The sequence below is a fragment of the Rattus norvegicus genome, chromosome 3, assembly GCF_021556685.1.
Source record: "Rattus norvegicus strain SHRSP/BbbUtx chromosome 3, alternate assembly SHRSP_T2T, whole genome shotgun sequence".
Lineage (NCBI taxonomy): Eukaryota > Metazoa > Chordata > Mammalia > Rodentia > Muridae > Rattus > Rattus norvegicus.
In genome coordinates this window covers 153,537,499-153,553,560 of record NC_141536.1, presented here as the reverse complement: position 1 = coordinate 153,553,560, position 16,062 = coordinate 153,537,499, and the positions used below count along the sequence as shown (strand labels likewise).

At 42.2% G+C, this 16,062-nt stretch overlaps 1 protein-coding gene across 3 annotated transcripts in view; it reads left to right on the top strand.

The window, feature by feature from the left end:
* Positions 1 to 16,062, top strand: part of Ncoa5 (nuclear receptor coactivator 5) — a 33,014-nt gene that overhangs the window by 5,810 nt on the left and 11,142 nt on the right. For 2 of the 3 annotated variants that reach the window (NM_001106543.2, NM_001430217.1), the window contains 2 exon segments: positions 5,303 to 5,369; positions 15,077 to 15,400. In NM_001106543.2, coding sequence (NP_001100013.1) covers positions 5,332 to 5,369; positions 15,077 to 15,400 — 362 coding nt within the window. In that variant the 5' untranslated portion in view covers positions 5,303 to 5,331. 3 annotated transcript variants of the gene reach the window in all.

Here is a 16,062-nt window from a genome sequence, read left to right as displayed (position 1 = left end):
GAGAGTTTTCTACATCTTGTTCTGGAGGCAGAGAAGACTGACTTCTAGGCAGCTAGGACAAGGGTAGTAAAGCCCACGCCCACAGTGACACGTGTATTCCGACAAGGCCACACCTCCTAATGTGCCACTCCCTGGGCCAAACATATACAAACCGTCACAGGATGTATATAACTACTCAGTCTGTTTAGTGTTGCTCCTGTGTATGGGTAGGGCTGACACTTGGGACTGGATAAGCCTATTGGGGCTTGTCTCTGAAAAGTGTTATTTATGTTTCTCTCGTCAGCCATTGGTTGCCTGTAGGTAACTCTTCATCCAGGGATAGGGCCTTGTGAATTCCCCTTCTACATTGGCCTGTGAACGCATGTTGTCATTATGCAGATAGTGTTGAGACCTTTCCTGGGTGCGTCTTTCCTAACATGTCTATAGGACAGTCTCACGGAAGGTGTCCTGGTTCTCCGGTTCTTAACATTGTCTTCCCATCTCCTCTTCCAGGATGTTCCCTGAGCTTTAGTTATAGGGATTATGTTTTAAATGAACCATTTGGAGTTGGGTATCCCATGGTCCCATATTCTGTGCATTTTGGCAAGTTTGTGTATCTCTGTGATATTCATTTGCTGCAAGAAGAAGCTTCTTTGAGGGGTAAGAGCTACACTCTTGTGGGTTTGTTTTTTTTTTTTTTTAATTGAGTTTCAGAAAATAGAATAAATTTAAAAGTTAAGATCAGAAAGAGAGATGACAAGGGTTAGCTCAGTATTAAGAGTGTTGCCCACCCTGCACAAGGTCATAGGTTCAGTTCTCAGAGTGCCCAAGATGCGTGTATGCACGCTCTCTGTCTCTTTCTCTCTTTGTCTGTCTCTCGAACACACACTCACACACACACTCACCTCACAATTAAAAGAGCAGGAAATTAATGTTTTACGAGTATTTTTGTTTGGTTGCTTTGTATTTTGATTTTTTTTTTTTTTTTTTTTTTTAGTTCTTTGATCCCAATATTTAGGAAACTGAGGCAGGAGAATTTGGAGCTAAAGGTGTCTGAGGAGTAGAAATTGATGGAAGTAGTACTTTAATAAGTACTTTATACCCCACTGAGTCTGAGACATTCAAACATTGGGTGTCCAGTGCCCTGGCCCTTTTACAGATTCCCCTAGGCTATGATCAGTCTTAGTAAGAGTGTTCTAAATGGGGTTGGGGATTTAGCTCAGTGGTAGAGCGCTTGCCTAGCAAGCGCAAGGCCCTGGGTACAGTCCTCAGCTCCGAAAAAAAGAAAAAAGAAAAAAAAAAAAGAGTGTTCTAAATGAAAATCATGTCCCTGTTGGATATTTAAACATTTTATGTTGGTTACTTCAGTCTGAGTTCCAGATTTGCCTTTTATGGTGTGTGTACACACATGAGCATGAATGTCCATGTGCCTAGGGATCCCAGAGTAGACCATAGGATATTTTGTTTTATAATGGTTTGCTGTCAGTTTGTGTGTGTGTGTGTGTGTGTGTGTGTGTGTGTGTGTGTGTGTGTGTGTGTGTGTTGTCAAAACAGTTCATAGTACTATGAATGTTAGTATGCATATTTATAACACTCAAGGGCCCCTGTGCAGCCCTGCCTGGCATATTAGTTTGAAGTAAAACTGTAAATTGGAAACTACATACTCTGAGAATTCTTTACTATGATCCATCATGGTTTAAAATGGCTCTACTACTTCTGTGTAACATGTTTTCTTGATTAGTTTTTCCTTTCACTGTAAATCCCTTCAGTTGGTGTTGGTTTTCTTGACTTAAAAATCTTAAATGAGAAGTGTTTTTAACTTGAAGCTTTCAGAAGACTGCTTGGAAATCACAGATGTTGCAGCCAAGGTTATATGTCTCCTCTGACTGTGGTGATAAAGAGAGTGGCACTCATTTTGCTGATAAAAATTACTTATCTGTACAAAGTAGCATCCAAGCAAAAGTGGAGAAGATACTGAAAGACTGACTTTGCATTTTATAAAGATGTTTGACCAAAATAACATGTCATAGGAATAGAAAAGGCACACCTCTCCCTTTTCTACTCCATAGAGATATTCTACCTGTTTTTAAGAAAACTCCCAAGTTGCAGCTGCCCCACTGTTGATTAACTTCTGTCCAATCATAATTCTCTATTTCATGTCCCAATAGAGCTCTGACTCTTGCTGCCTTTTTTCTTCTCCTTTAAACTAAAGTCATTTCTATTTCTTTGATGTTGTCTGTCTACCTCTCTGATGAGTTAAGAAGAAAATAATGTGATTAATTCAAAAGCTCCTTTACTGCTAACTGCATATGCATTTTCAAAGAGGAACTCCCTATACTTCTGCCTCAAGCAGCAGGAGTTCAGGTCTCCAGAAGTTCAGTGTGTGTAGTAGGATTAATAACGATGCTCGTGATGATGTTTTCACCACGATCTGAAAACCTCTCAAGTCTACCCTAACATGGGTAGGCCTCCTGAATGAGATTCTTAGCCAGAAAATTCCATTTCATTGTCTCTGCATGTCAGCCAAACTGAAAGATTAAGACATTCAGAAATGAAGGTGAAAAATCAAACATTTGGCATAGCACATGACAGGGGTGTTAGTCTCTAGTGGAAAGAAGTAGCTCATGTTGAAAATGCAGCTCGTGGCAGACAGCTTGGCTAGCTAGCACCCAGAGCAAAACAAAACCGGCATGGTGGTTCACACCTGTAAGCCCAGCACTTGGAAGACTGAGGCAGGAAGATTGTCTTGAATTTGGGGCTAGTCTGTCTCAAAGAAGAAAGAAAGGGAAGAAGATATTCAAGAGTTAAAAGTCTTCTTTTTTTGTTGTCTTTTTTGTAGAGGAAACATAAGCCACAGCATCCACATATAATATTGCTTTGTAGTACGCAAGATGAATAGATATTACAATGCAATTATGATAAATTAAATATATAATGTTATATAAGCATAACATAACCTTATATAACCTTAAGTGTTCTTTAAATAACCTTTCAATTATAAAAAATTGTTTTGACAAGTTAAACATAAAATATCCCCCTTCCTATCTGGAACCAGTGTTGCCTCAAATTTTCATAATATATAACCACTTTGATCTGGTAATTCCTATGTAGGCAGCACTCACAGATTGGATATAATGTAATACCCTATCATATGCAGAGGGAAAGCATAGATTCGAAGAAACTTATCAGTTAGCGTAGTACCACAGGGAGCAAAATGGCACCTAAAAATATCCCAGCACTCCAGGGTATCTGTCTATCAAGCAGGAGGATCTTGAGTTCAGAGCAACTTGTGCTACAAATGAATAGCACCATTCATATGCACATACCAGGTGGATCAGTGATAATGATAACTGTGTAAGTAGTTAAAGATTTTCATAACATGTCCTCCAAATCCTAGCTGCCCTGTACTTAAAGTGTGCAGTGAGCAGGCTCCGTCAGGAAGTACTTGCAAAGATGAACTTGTTCTTCACAGTTTATACATCAGAGAGTTAGGAATTGGAGAAATGCTCAGTGGGTAAAGATATTTCCTTGCCAAGCCTGACAACCTGTTTACATTCCTGGAACCCGCATAGAACTGAGAAGGAAGGAAAGAACTGAGTCCCGAAAGTTTTCTGTTCCTCACACATGCATGCACATAGTTTTTAAAAATGTTATTCACTGTGATGCCTGTCATATAATGTATGATTTGAATATTTGTGAATTTAACTGTAAATCACAGAAGTTCCATTTGCAGTATCAAATTCTGGCCAGCTAGTCAAATCTTACATAGAAAATTTATCTTGATGTGGGTGTGGTGGCACATTCCTTTAATCCCATCCTTTGAGAGGAAGAGGCAGATAGATCTCTGAGTTCCAGGACAGTCTGGTCCAGAGTGAGTTTCAGGATAGCCAGGGCCACACAGAGAAACCCTGTCTGGATAAAACAAAAAAGAAAGAAAGACAGACAGACAGGCAGAAAGAGAAAGAAAATATATCCTGAAGGTAAGGAGTGATTTGGGCAGAACTGAGTTTGTCTGGCTCTGTAGATTCATATTCTCTTCAGTTTCCTCATAATATAGAGACTTCTGATTTTAAGTGAATCACAGGTCTTCCTCGCTTGAATGAGAATTTAAAAGTGACAGCTTACAGAGCGAGTGAAGCCTGAACCCAAACCATCGTCAGCTTTTCATGGTGCTGTGGACTTGCACATGATAAAACCTGCTGGGATTTTTTAAAATGCATAATTACTATTTAAAGCATTGTATTAAGTGAATGTTTAGTACCATTCGAGTCATTAACTGTGACGCTGCTAACTGCCCGAATGGAGCAAGTGGAAGGCAAAGCTGCAGTGCAGTAGGAAGCAGCTTGTCACCTGCCAGGAGTTTGGAGACTGAAGCATCCTTTGTTCTCTGAGAAGATGAGGTGCTGTTTTGAAACGTAGATTGGGAGGTTTCTTTAAGTACTCAATTATCTCTTAGAATAAGGTGCTTCATCACTCACTCCAGGCTCTGAAGAGTGAGTCTGTTTTGTTTTGAACTAAGCCGGCTTTAATTGCATGTGGTCATTGGCCTTTCTGTAAGCGCTTAGAGATGCTGGTGCCTCCTGTACTCATCTGTGACACATACATGTCCTATCTGTATGAAAGTTGACTAGGAATGCTTTCTCACAATCCATGTGCAAAATGCTTGTGCTTACCTTAGATCATAGATGCAAATGAATTGTATTCTTTGATTTTAAAAATTAGTTTCTTTCCCACATCTCATTCTGGAAGATTTCCATTCAGTGGAAAGTAATCCAAAGTACATTTTAAAAGGCTTTGGTTTATTGAATAGTGATGTTTAAGACCATTAATATTATCTTCTTTATAAATAAAATAGAATTATTTACCACTTTGCTTTTTTTTCTCCCAAACTGCACTTATCTTTCCTTCCAGGAAAAAAAACAAAACAAACAAACAAACAAAAAAAACCCCAAACAACTGACAACCACCTCTGCCTCCCTTTGGACAGGGAAATGTTAGGCTTTGGGTTTATCGGGGTATTGAGATATTGATATAATCGATTTAAATTATTTTTTAGGTACAATATAAAGGGCCATCTTTCTCTGTAAGTCACAGCACTGTACTGTCTTAACTTAATAATAAAACTGCCCGAGTACCAGTGTGTCTCTAAATGGATCTCCTTGGACCTGCTGGTTACCATTGTAGGTTTTGGTTCTTTCTCTCTTTCTCTTTCTTTCTTTTTTCTTTTCTTTTTTCTTTTTGGTTGTTGCTTTCATTTAAAATGTGCTGATGATCTTGTTTTTATTCCATAGCATTGAACAGATGGGTTGATTATTCTTTTCAGATATTAATAAGGCAGCGGAAAGAAGAAATATGAATACGGCTCCATCAAGACCCAGCCCCACACGAAGGTAAAGTACCCTGAAGCAGTGAGTTCCCTTGGGAGAGCTGGGCTCAGGGGAGTTAAGCCCAACTTCACACATCAAGGGTCTTTTCTCCCCCCCAACAAATCAGAAACGCTCAAGCAAACAAGAACCTTGTCTGAAGGGCCTTGCTACTTTTTAAGTCATACGTCAGGAGATACAGAGGAAGCTTTGTGTTTTCCGTGACAAAACCAGCAAGTTCAGCTTGCGGCATGAGTTGCAGGCAATTGGAAGAGGATAAACCTCTGTTTCCCCAGCTCACGTGTCATTGGGATTCTTCAGAGCAGGAGGAGGGCCCCAGGGTCAAGTTGGTGTGTACCTGCCGTGTTGCTCTGCAGCAGGCAGCAGAGATTTGAATCTTCATTGCAAATTGCTGCCGGCCCAGATGTTAACTCAGGTTTTCGGAAAGAGCTGCTTGACAGATTGCCGCTGTGCCTGTGCTGCAGATCCCGTGTGCTCGAATGTCTGGGTTACTTGTCTGAAGGGAAATAAAGAGGGCAAAACACTCCACTTCTCAAAAGTCTTCCTTTTTCTGAGCTTTCCTGAACACAGAAGGCATTTTTCCCAATATGGTTTTCCTTTTAATATAGACAAGAAAGTCATAGCTTTGGTGTGTACTCTCAAGATACAAAGGAGAACTTTGCTAGTGTTCCGTTGAGATTGTATACACACTTCGTGGTCCCATAGCAGTGCATGTGTGGGATGCAACTGATGGGATGTAGTTACTATCTGATGTTTCTCAAAAGCTCCCATGTGCACTCTGGGTCTTGCCTGTGTTCCTAGGTAAAATGCCAGATTGTCACAGAAACTACAAGCACACATTCCAGCGAATGACTCCTAGGGAGCAGGGACTTGACACCAACCCTGTAGCCTGAGTTGGATCCCCAGGATCAACACAGTGGGAGGAGAGAACTGACTCCCATAGCTATCCTCTAAATTCCACATCTGTGCGCCGTGGCGCCCCTCTAGAGGGAGGGAGCGAAAATGTCATTTTAAAACTAAGCTACGGGTTGGGGATTTAGCTCAGTGGTAGAGCACTTGCCTAGCAAGCACAAGGCCCTGGGTTCGGTCCCCAGCTCCAAAAAAAAGAAGAAAAAAAAAAAAAGAAAAAAAAAAAAAAACTAAGCTACATTCCCTACGTGGACTAAGCTTAGTTGTCCAATGAAACCTAACTGTGCAGCTTTACTGGCCCTGAGAGCTGGGGATGTACCTGACTCCATGAGCTCTTGCACATGATGTGTAGCTGTCCTGCTTTTGGATGGGGCCACCTGTGTGCTTTGTGTTTTTATTTTCACTTGGACATGAAGGGGAGGTGTTTTCTAGCTGTCAAAAATATGTTCCGTGCATATACTCTGCAGAGTTCACACTGACACTGCAAGCAAGACAATGATTGTAATTTCAGCTGAATCTTTGTCCATTCTTGGCTGTACATTGGAGTTAAACAGCACAAGTGCATCTTTGCCACAGATGTCACATGCATGCCTAGCCATTCATGAGTGTCACTGTGCAAGAAGGCACATCATATTATTCTGTTTCTTCTAATGCCATCATGCCTGTGACTGACCGCAAGTATGGCTCAGCTGGTAGAGGGTTTGCCTTGAGTGTAAGCTCTGGGTTCAATCCCCAGCTCCACATAAACTGTGTGGTGATGCATCCCGTGCGATACATCCCGTAATCTGGTCATCTGAGATTTAGAGGCAAAAAAGTTCAAGGTCATTATCATCATCAGATATTAGTGGATTCAAGGCTAGCCTAGGATATACTAGAATTTGTCTCAAAATAAGAAAATAAAGAAGGATTATGGCTTGCAGGTAAATGCTGCATTGGTTGACTTATAGGTCCGTGTCAGTGGCCTGGAAGACACAATTCTTAAAACTTAAAAGTTTCCCATGTCGTGTCTGCTTCCATCAGGCCATGTCTAACTGTGGTGACTTGTGGAATCAGGGCATTCCCACCTCTGTTCCTAACTCAGGCTCTCTATAAACATAGTGAGGTAGCAAGAGTGTGCATATAGTGGTCAGAGGTACCAAGTCTCAGATCAGAGTTGTAGTTGCCAATGACTTGAAAGAGGAAACGTGTCCAATTTCCAAAGAATTCTAGTGTGTATTTTTCTCAAATATGGTTAAAGGGTATGGATTTATAACTACGAAGACATTAACCCCTCTAGAAAAATTCTCTCCCAGTAATGCTCGTGAACTCTGGTTAGTTGTCAGCTAGGTTTTTTACAGACTGGACATGAAAAGAACGTACACACACACTTTATAAAATAGCCACTCTTGTTTCTGTTATGAATTGAAAGGACATTTTATTTTATCCTAATAATGATATTTAGTCAGATGCTTCTCACATTTCTAGTTGATCGTTAATATTCAACATTGCAGCTTTGGAAAAATCAACTCACTGTTTTGCAATCCAGTATAACCAATTCATGAACACTAAATTAAAGGGTTTACTTTCGTCCCAAACCTGAAATGTGGCTCCATAGTGTCATGTATAGGGGAAGTAGCCTACTCTCTTCTGTTGCTGTGAAGAGGTGCCGTGGCCAGGGCAGCTCTTAGGAAAGAAAGCATTTAATCGTGGGTAGGGGACGGGTGCTTTTTATCTTGGCAGGGGACATGGCAGCACATATAAGCTACATCGTGATCCACAGGCCGAGAGACTCTGGGCAAGGCATGGGCTTTTGAAACATCTAAGCCCATCCCCAGTGACACACTTCCTCCAAGAAGGTCACATCTCCTAGTCCTTATAGTTCTTATATGCCATAGCCCCTTGATGACTAAGCATTCAGATATATGTCCCTGGGAGCCGTTCTCATTCAAATCACCACAGGGAGGAATAATATTTTTCCTTTTCACCAGTAGCTTCTCCCAAGTAAACAAACATATAAGCAGCATTAGAGAGAGCCCTTCAGATAATCTCCCTACCAGATAAATAAACATGCAGCCACCTTGATGCACCTCAGAACTAAGCTTCAAACTGAGAGTGCTTGATGGCTAGTGACTTGATTAGCAGTTTTTCTTGTGATGAATGACTGGGTTCTTTGGCATCTTGTTTAGCATGATCAAGTTCTGTACGTTTATATACAAATAAGCATTTGTTTCAGGATGCTCATATTTGGTAAAAATTTGTTCTAAGGCCCTACCTAAAACCTGAATAAAGAAGCCCAAATTTTTACCTTTAAAAAACAAAACAAATGGATCAAGACAAGGTAAACACTAAAATAAAGCGGTGCTGTTTTGGTTAGTACCCTACCCGTGCCTTGGTTTCTGGACATACTAGCAGAACAGCAGTGGAATGCAGGGCAGATCAGATTAATCTGGAAGGACAGTGATTTCTGACTCAGTCCCTTGGGCACATGCATTCAGCCAAATCCTTGGAGTAATTGCAGTCAGCAGTTGAGCTGCTTTCACTGGGAGGCCTTATCCTGTGCCCCAGCACAGGGTTGCACTGTTCTAGGAGTAAGGCTTGACACTGAACTGATGAACAGACATTCCTTTTAAGATACGCCTTTACGTCATTATGTTGTCTACTTTAAAACAAAAATTATTTTTAGATGTGTTGACAAGATCTTCATAACACTTGTTTTGCTGGACTTTAACCCTGAGTGTCAAAACACCTATGTTTGGGGGTTTTCACAGAATTATCACTTCTTTGGAAGACTACAGTTCTGCTGGGCTTGCTCTTGTTAAGTAATGTGTCTCCCTAATGACTCTAGCTATCAAGGTATGAGTGATTCTGACACTGTTTGCCTGGCCAAGCAGGAAGTCTGCATGGGGGATCCGTACTCAGAGTCCTTAGTGTACAACCTTGGACTGCTTCCTTAGACCACGGTAGTGCACTGCTCACTAAGCCAGGTTGTTCATGGCTGGTAAACAGCACAGCATCAGTGTGCTCTCGGTGACTGAGGTAGAATTCTCATGGCCCAGATCTTTGAGGTTGCCGCTTTCAGTCTACTTTGAAAACCAAGTCTTAGAGCACACCCCTGTGCCAGTTTGGCCTCCAAGTACTGTTTCCTAAACCTTCCCATATGATCTGAAGAAAACACAGAATTACTTTGATCACACCAGATCTTCAGAGGACTTTCCTCCTTATAACTGTGACGGGTGTTGAACACAGTATCTCTCCGCTGAAGCCACTGGGGATTAGCTTATCACAAATAACCCGGCTCTGGACAACGTCCTGTGTGACCTGGGGTGCTCTCACCATATCCACGTGCCTTTAATTTCTTCGATAACTGCTTGTTTCTGTGGTATGAGATTGTCCCAGCTTCAGTGGCCTCACAGTGGAAGACGCTGGACTGTGATTTACCTCTTGTCTTACACCTGAAGAAAGTCATCAGCTCAGAAGAAGAGCCACGTCTAGCAGCAGAGAAGTCAACAGCTTCCCAGGGGAAAGCTTGAGCACTCAGAGACCTCGCATCTCCAAGTAGCCATCTCATTGCACCCTGTTTGCTACCTTCATTGATAGTTCTCCAGGGCCTTTGTGCTTCACCACATCCAGCCATTAGAGAATGGTCTTTGTGGGCAGAATCTGTGATGGGAATTTGAAGAGCTGATGAAGGATTTTTCTCAGGGTCAAATGAAGGTTGACCCTCTCAAGGACAATACCGCAGTGGACACGGTAAAAGGAGTGAGTAACAGAAAAGAAGGAAGACAGGGCCTTTCTGCTGAACCTTCCATACAGTCAAAGCCAAGGAACACGACTGGATCTAACATTTGAAGATTGCTGAAAAACAGCACGAGTCTGTCTCAGGCTCTTAAGCCATCTGGCATGCTTTCTGTATGCTTTCAAATGCCTAGTGCCCTCCAAGCAGTGTTAGTCCCCAGCAAAGGAAGCCTGTCACCCAGAAACATGTCACTGCCTGCTGAGCCATGGTTTTCCCCTCAACACCCTCACCTTATGTCTAAAATGTTCTCCGGTGATTTGATTCTCTGTTGTTTTTTTTTTTTTTTTTTTTTAAAAAAAAAAAAAAAAAAAAAAGAACACTGGCCTCCTCTTCTCCCTCCCTATGAATAGATCAAGAACATGGAGCAAAATTGTGTGCTGACCGTGTGCTTCCCTCTGGCCTTTGGTGCTCGTGTTTACCTGTCGTGTTCTGTTCCTTCTTGGTGTCTAATGGTGTGCTACGTGACTCAGTGCTGTTTTGGCTTTCCTCTGTAAAAGACCTCTGGGTACCCTGCAGTGATCCTGTGAACTCTCTGTGTTCCAGAAACTTGCTTGTAACCTACCATATGAGGTCAAGCTCCTCTAGGAGGTTTGTCCTCCTGCCTTTGGGTGCTGGTCACAGCATTATCCTTTTATTAACTGTGTTAATGGTGGGATGAGAAACAGTGCTGTTGCTCTGAGAACTTTGTTTTTCAGGTCCTAAAGTGACTCTAAAAGGGTTTTTGGTTTTGTTTTGTTTTTGTCTCTAGAAGAACAACAGTCTGCCATATTGTTCATTTGGAGGAAGGAGAATGTTTTGCCTTTTTGTTTTTGCTAATTACTGTCTTTACCACCACATGCCTTTGCCTCCATCCGTTCTCCTTTGTGAATGTTGCCCTTTCTGTATTTTTATCCAGAAGAGAATTATTAGCTTTGTTGCCCATGGACCTCAGAGTCTTTGAGGGAAGGGAAAAGAAGGTTGTGCCATACAAGAAGTATGGACCTAGGCTGTGAAAACAGGGTTGTTAATGGTCGACCTGCAAAGGCAAACTCTACCAGGTAAGATGCCTTGATGGAATAGAAAGAAGAACTGCTGGGTCGGAGATGGAGAGTGGTGGCAGTTCTTACCTACCATATGGGAGCATCAGAAATAAAGACAATGATAGCGAGCACCAGATATGACATTTGTCATTGTCATAAAGCTGCAGCTAACGTGCTGTGACATGCGTATCCACATTCTCCTAGCCTGAGGCCTTGCGTGGTTTGTGGCTGATCAGGCTCAGGATACTTCAGCCCTGATTGCCAAGAACACTTGAAATCTGTTCCACTTCTAATGACTGCTTCTGATGGCTTCCCAAGGCAGGTCTATCCACCAGTCACTAATAATCTAAAGACACTTTGTGTTTGTCACGTTCTACTGTGCCCTGACTGCCGGCCCACATCTACACCGCAGCAGATGCTCCATGCAGCGGGAGGACTCTGATACGATAGGGGAGCTTGGGCAGTCTTAGTCTGTACATGCTTCTGGTAAGAATGGCTAGCTAGCACTCATTTAAACATCTAGCTACTGTGTAGTTATGCCTACAAATCCAGGAGTACTGATGAACCTTGAAATAGAGGACCAGAATGGCCATAGCTGAGGCAGAACGTTCTTTTGAACCTAGACTTTGAGACCAGCCTAAATAAGGCAACAAGTCCCTTGTCTCAAAAAAAAAAAAAAAATTTTTTTTTTTTTAGAAGCACAATTGCAAATAAATTGCTTTTGTTGTAGCTATGGGGACGAAGGGAAATTGAGGCTTTTTCCCAGGCCAGTCACACTGATAATGCTTAGTATGTACAGTACAAGTCTCATTAGAACATGGGACCTGCTCTTAGAAGGCTTAGAGTTCAGTAAAATAGCTAAATTTTTACACTTGGTCTTAGCCAAAAGGCCGAGATGTGATAGTTGAATTTTTAAACATTTCCTACACTCTGCTGAATCCTAGAGATACAACATTCAAGACAGCTTTCTGTTGATAGGGAATCTATGTAAACAAATGCCACCTTTCACTGCTGAAGGAGAGGCTGTGCTCCCAGAACATTTTGCTGGGCAAATTTTTTGTTGTTTTGTAAACAACAAAGTATACTTTCATTCAGACATCTGTTGAGTGATACAATCTAACACTATTATATGTGTGGCCTAATATCTGTTAAAATGTGCAGTTTGACTGTTACCTCAGGACAGTGTGCTAAGTGAAGTAATAGTATGTATAGGAACACATCCCTCCCAATGAGTTCTGTGTAGTATTTCTGTTGGAGACTCAAACTGACATCTTTGTCTCTGTAGAACTTGCAGTCTATTAGAAAAGATACCTAAACGAAATGTGAAAGTACAGAGTAGTTGGTGCAGCTCAGTGGTAGAGCACCTACTTTTAACATGCATGATACTCAGAAGCAGAGAGTAATTTTTTGTCCCTCCTTATGAGGCACAGTCACTGTGTAGCCCTCACCGTGTAGCTGGTCTGTACACAGTGTATGTATGTACGAGGAGCCACAAAGTCATGACAATCCTTGTACCTTAGCCTCCTGAGTGCTGGAGTTTCAGATGTGCGCTGCCACACCTGGCAAAACTTCTAAACAAAATCAGTCATGTATGGTGGTACACATCTGTATAATCCCAGCATTCATGAGGATCATGAACCTAGCTATGGGACCCTGTCTCAAATGTCAGAAAATAAACTTAAGAGAATCAGAGAGTAGGGGCTATTTTTATACTGAAACCTAGAAAAGGAATATGGGTCCATTTCTGTTGCACAAAAGGATCAGGAAAGATCTAGGATGGATGTAGGTGAAAGACTCATGTGGCAAGAAAGTGGTAAACTATCGAGAAAGTGCAGCAGGCCTAGAGAATATAAGGAGGGTCAAAGTCATTCAGGTCCTTCCTGGCCTTGGTGGAGGTTTTTTTGTTTGTTTGTTTTTTGTTTGTTTGTTTGGGTTTTTTTGGGTTTTGTTTTGTTTTAACTGAATTTAAATACTTTGGGAAAGTATTTAAGAGGCTTTTACTACAGAAATATTCCCTCAAGAGCCACCTTTCTAGACAAAGACGAGCAGAAAAGACAGTCTAGTTCTTGCTCTAGTTTGGAGGCAAGGTCTAGAGTTAGTATTCAGTGGTACCAGTGAAGGTAAAATGGGCAGAAAACACCAGTTTTCCAAAAGGAAACTAATGTCATATAGACATTGTTGGGAGTGCAGGTGATGGTGTCCAGCTTTCTGGCTTGAGTGACTGTCAGCTGTGCCATTTACTGGGGTGGAAAGCGAGGGGAGGAGCCTGTTTTGGGGGGAAGATGAAAAGTTTAGGGCAGGTTTTATGGAGAAGGTAATCCTGAAAGTGGGTCAGACTTAAGACGTTGTACAAAGATAAGTGCCAGGGCAGGGCGAGTCACAGACGTGGAGGTTCTTAGGAGGGGAAAGCAGTTACTGGGAAGATTTGAGGAAGTAGCTCAAATGACGTGGGCTTTCCTGTGAGGGTTGAGTAAACTTCTTTTCCATTGCCTCTGATTGGTTAACAAAGAGCTGATTTAGCCTAGAGCTGAACAGGAGAGAATGAATAGAATGGGACTTATGATCCCAGTCAGGGGTCCCAAAATAGAGGAGAGAAGGAAGAAAAGAAGGACCAGGAGGATTTGCCGTGAGAACACATGAGATAGAGCAAGCCAGAGCAAGGCTCAGACTGCAGGTAAAGACCTCGTGACGAGGGAGTCCCCCCCCCCCCCAGGGCAGCCTAGTGCCCACAGCTTGTTAATAAATAGGTCTCTGTGTCCTTTAATCAGAAGCTAAAATGAGCTACAGTGGTTGTACAAACACCCTGTTGTTACTTGGGAGCAAAAGGGGTGAGGAAAAGTCCCTAGAATTTACAGGGCCCATTTGTTAGGCTGCCTGGGGCTCCTGGAGAGCCATGGGATGGTGGGTAACTGATAGAGATTTAGTTTGTATTGAAATAATTGAAATGAAGATTGGTGGGGGTTTTTTGTTTGTTTTTGTTTTTGGGAAATTCTTTTGATGTCAACACAGAAATGGGCTTAATTGGAATGATGCATTTGAAAGGACCACACAGGAAAGATCCAGGAGATTTAGTGGGGATGGGGAAGAAGAGTCGAAGCTAACTTAACGACTGACAACTGGAGGAAGTGAAAACTGCAGATGGTGCCTAGGTTAGACTAGGATGGTTGTCATTTCAAGTCTGTCTGAAGTCAGTCTCCAGTGAGTGAAAGATACTGAGTTAGAGCTATGCAAGCGCATTGCTGACTTCGAACACTTAACATAACACTCAAAGTCTTGTACAAAAACCACCTGGCTAGATTCCACGTAACCCTTAGATTAGATTGGAAGAAACTGCTACCAGTAACAGAACACGATCTGGCTGCTTCAGAGCTTTACAAACCAGATTTTGCTTGTTTTTTTCCCTCTTGATTTGAACATCCTGCTAGATATTTTAAGTGGTTTTCTATATTTTAAAAAACTCTTTCTTTGATTCCTTTGTATGATATTGTGTCTGAGCAGGGTAATAGATGGGTGACTGGCCTTAAAATTCTGGTCCTGCTCTCATTGTTGAAGTGCAGTGTTGGAGAGGAAAGACTTCTCCCACATTCCTTTATGAGCCTTGGCCCTTACTGAGCCCCAATAGTTCTGACCCATAAAGCCTTTTTCATATACTGGTAATGGAATAAAATAGACTTTAGGGGAAAGCGTTTCCCCTTTAAAAACCTGTTGTAACTGAGGAGATAACTCGGCTTGTTTAAGAAGCTGAGTTATGCCTAAAGCCTGATAACTACTCATTCTCCAGCTTTTGTTCATACATACTTCCTTTGATGCTGCAGTCCTTTGAGGTTCTAGAACCTTCTAGGCCTAACAAGATAGGTGATTTGTCTTAACGTTTGTGGTTAAGTTGCCACTGTGTGAGTGCTGTGTTTTAGAGAAAAATAGTTGGAGGGAGGTGGCATTCTCTTACACAGAGCTGAAGGATTGGCCACCCAAATTTCTTTGTCTTAGTATGTTTTTACTAACTCCCACAGGGATCCCTATAGCTTTGGAGATAGTCGAGATACAAGGCGTGATCGCTCTCCAATTCGAGGAAGTCCAAGGAGAGAACCCAGGGATGGCAGAAATGGCCGGGATACCCGGGATAGAGACATTCGAGACCCTCGGGAGTTGCGGGACCGCAGAGACAGCAGGGACATTCGGGATCACAGAGACAGCAGAAGTGTACGTGAAGCCCGGGACCTGAGGGATTTTCGGGACTTTCGTGATCTAAGAGACTCTAGAGATTTTCGAGATCATCGAGACCCCGTGTATGACAGATACAGAGAAATAAGAGACTCCAGAGACCCTTTGTACAGGTATGTCCAGAGAGAGCCTGTCTGCTGTTTCTTTAGAGGCCTATCTTGGGTGTAATTGGATGTACTTACTGAGAACTCTACATACGTAACCTTTTATTTCTTGTGCCTATCATCAAGTAGTTCTCAGTAAGTTTGCTGAATGTGTGAATAACTGATGTATTGCACTTATTAAAAGCATCTGGAGCTGGGCATTGGTAACACACGCCTTCAATCCCAGCACTTGAGAAGCAGAGGTAGACACACCTCTGAGTTCAAAAACAACCAGGGTTACACAGAAAAACCCTGTCTCAAAAACCCAAAAGTATCTGAATCTGTGTTGGGAAAGATTCCATTGTACAAATGAAAGCAGGAGTGGAGTATAAATTAGGTTGACCAATTTAGAACACAGAGATGATGCAGGTAGTCAGGAAATGTGTGGAAGATGCCCAATATCCTGAGTCATCAGGAGGGTGCAGGCGAGAGATGTGCCTGCTAGGATGCGTCCACTGTCAGCAAGATGGGGAGACAAGTACAGCAGGGCGGCTACAGCGCCGTATACGTAGATGGCTAGGGAGAAGAGGCAAGGAGACCAGTTCAAACCACTGGAACATGGTTTAGGAGTGCCTCAAAAGTTCAAGAACAAAGGGCTAAGGAGATGGCTTGGCCAGTCGGGTATCTACTGC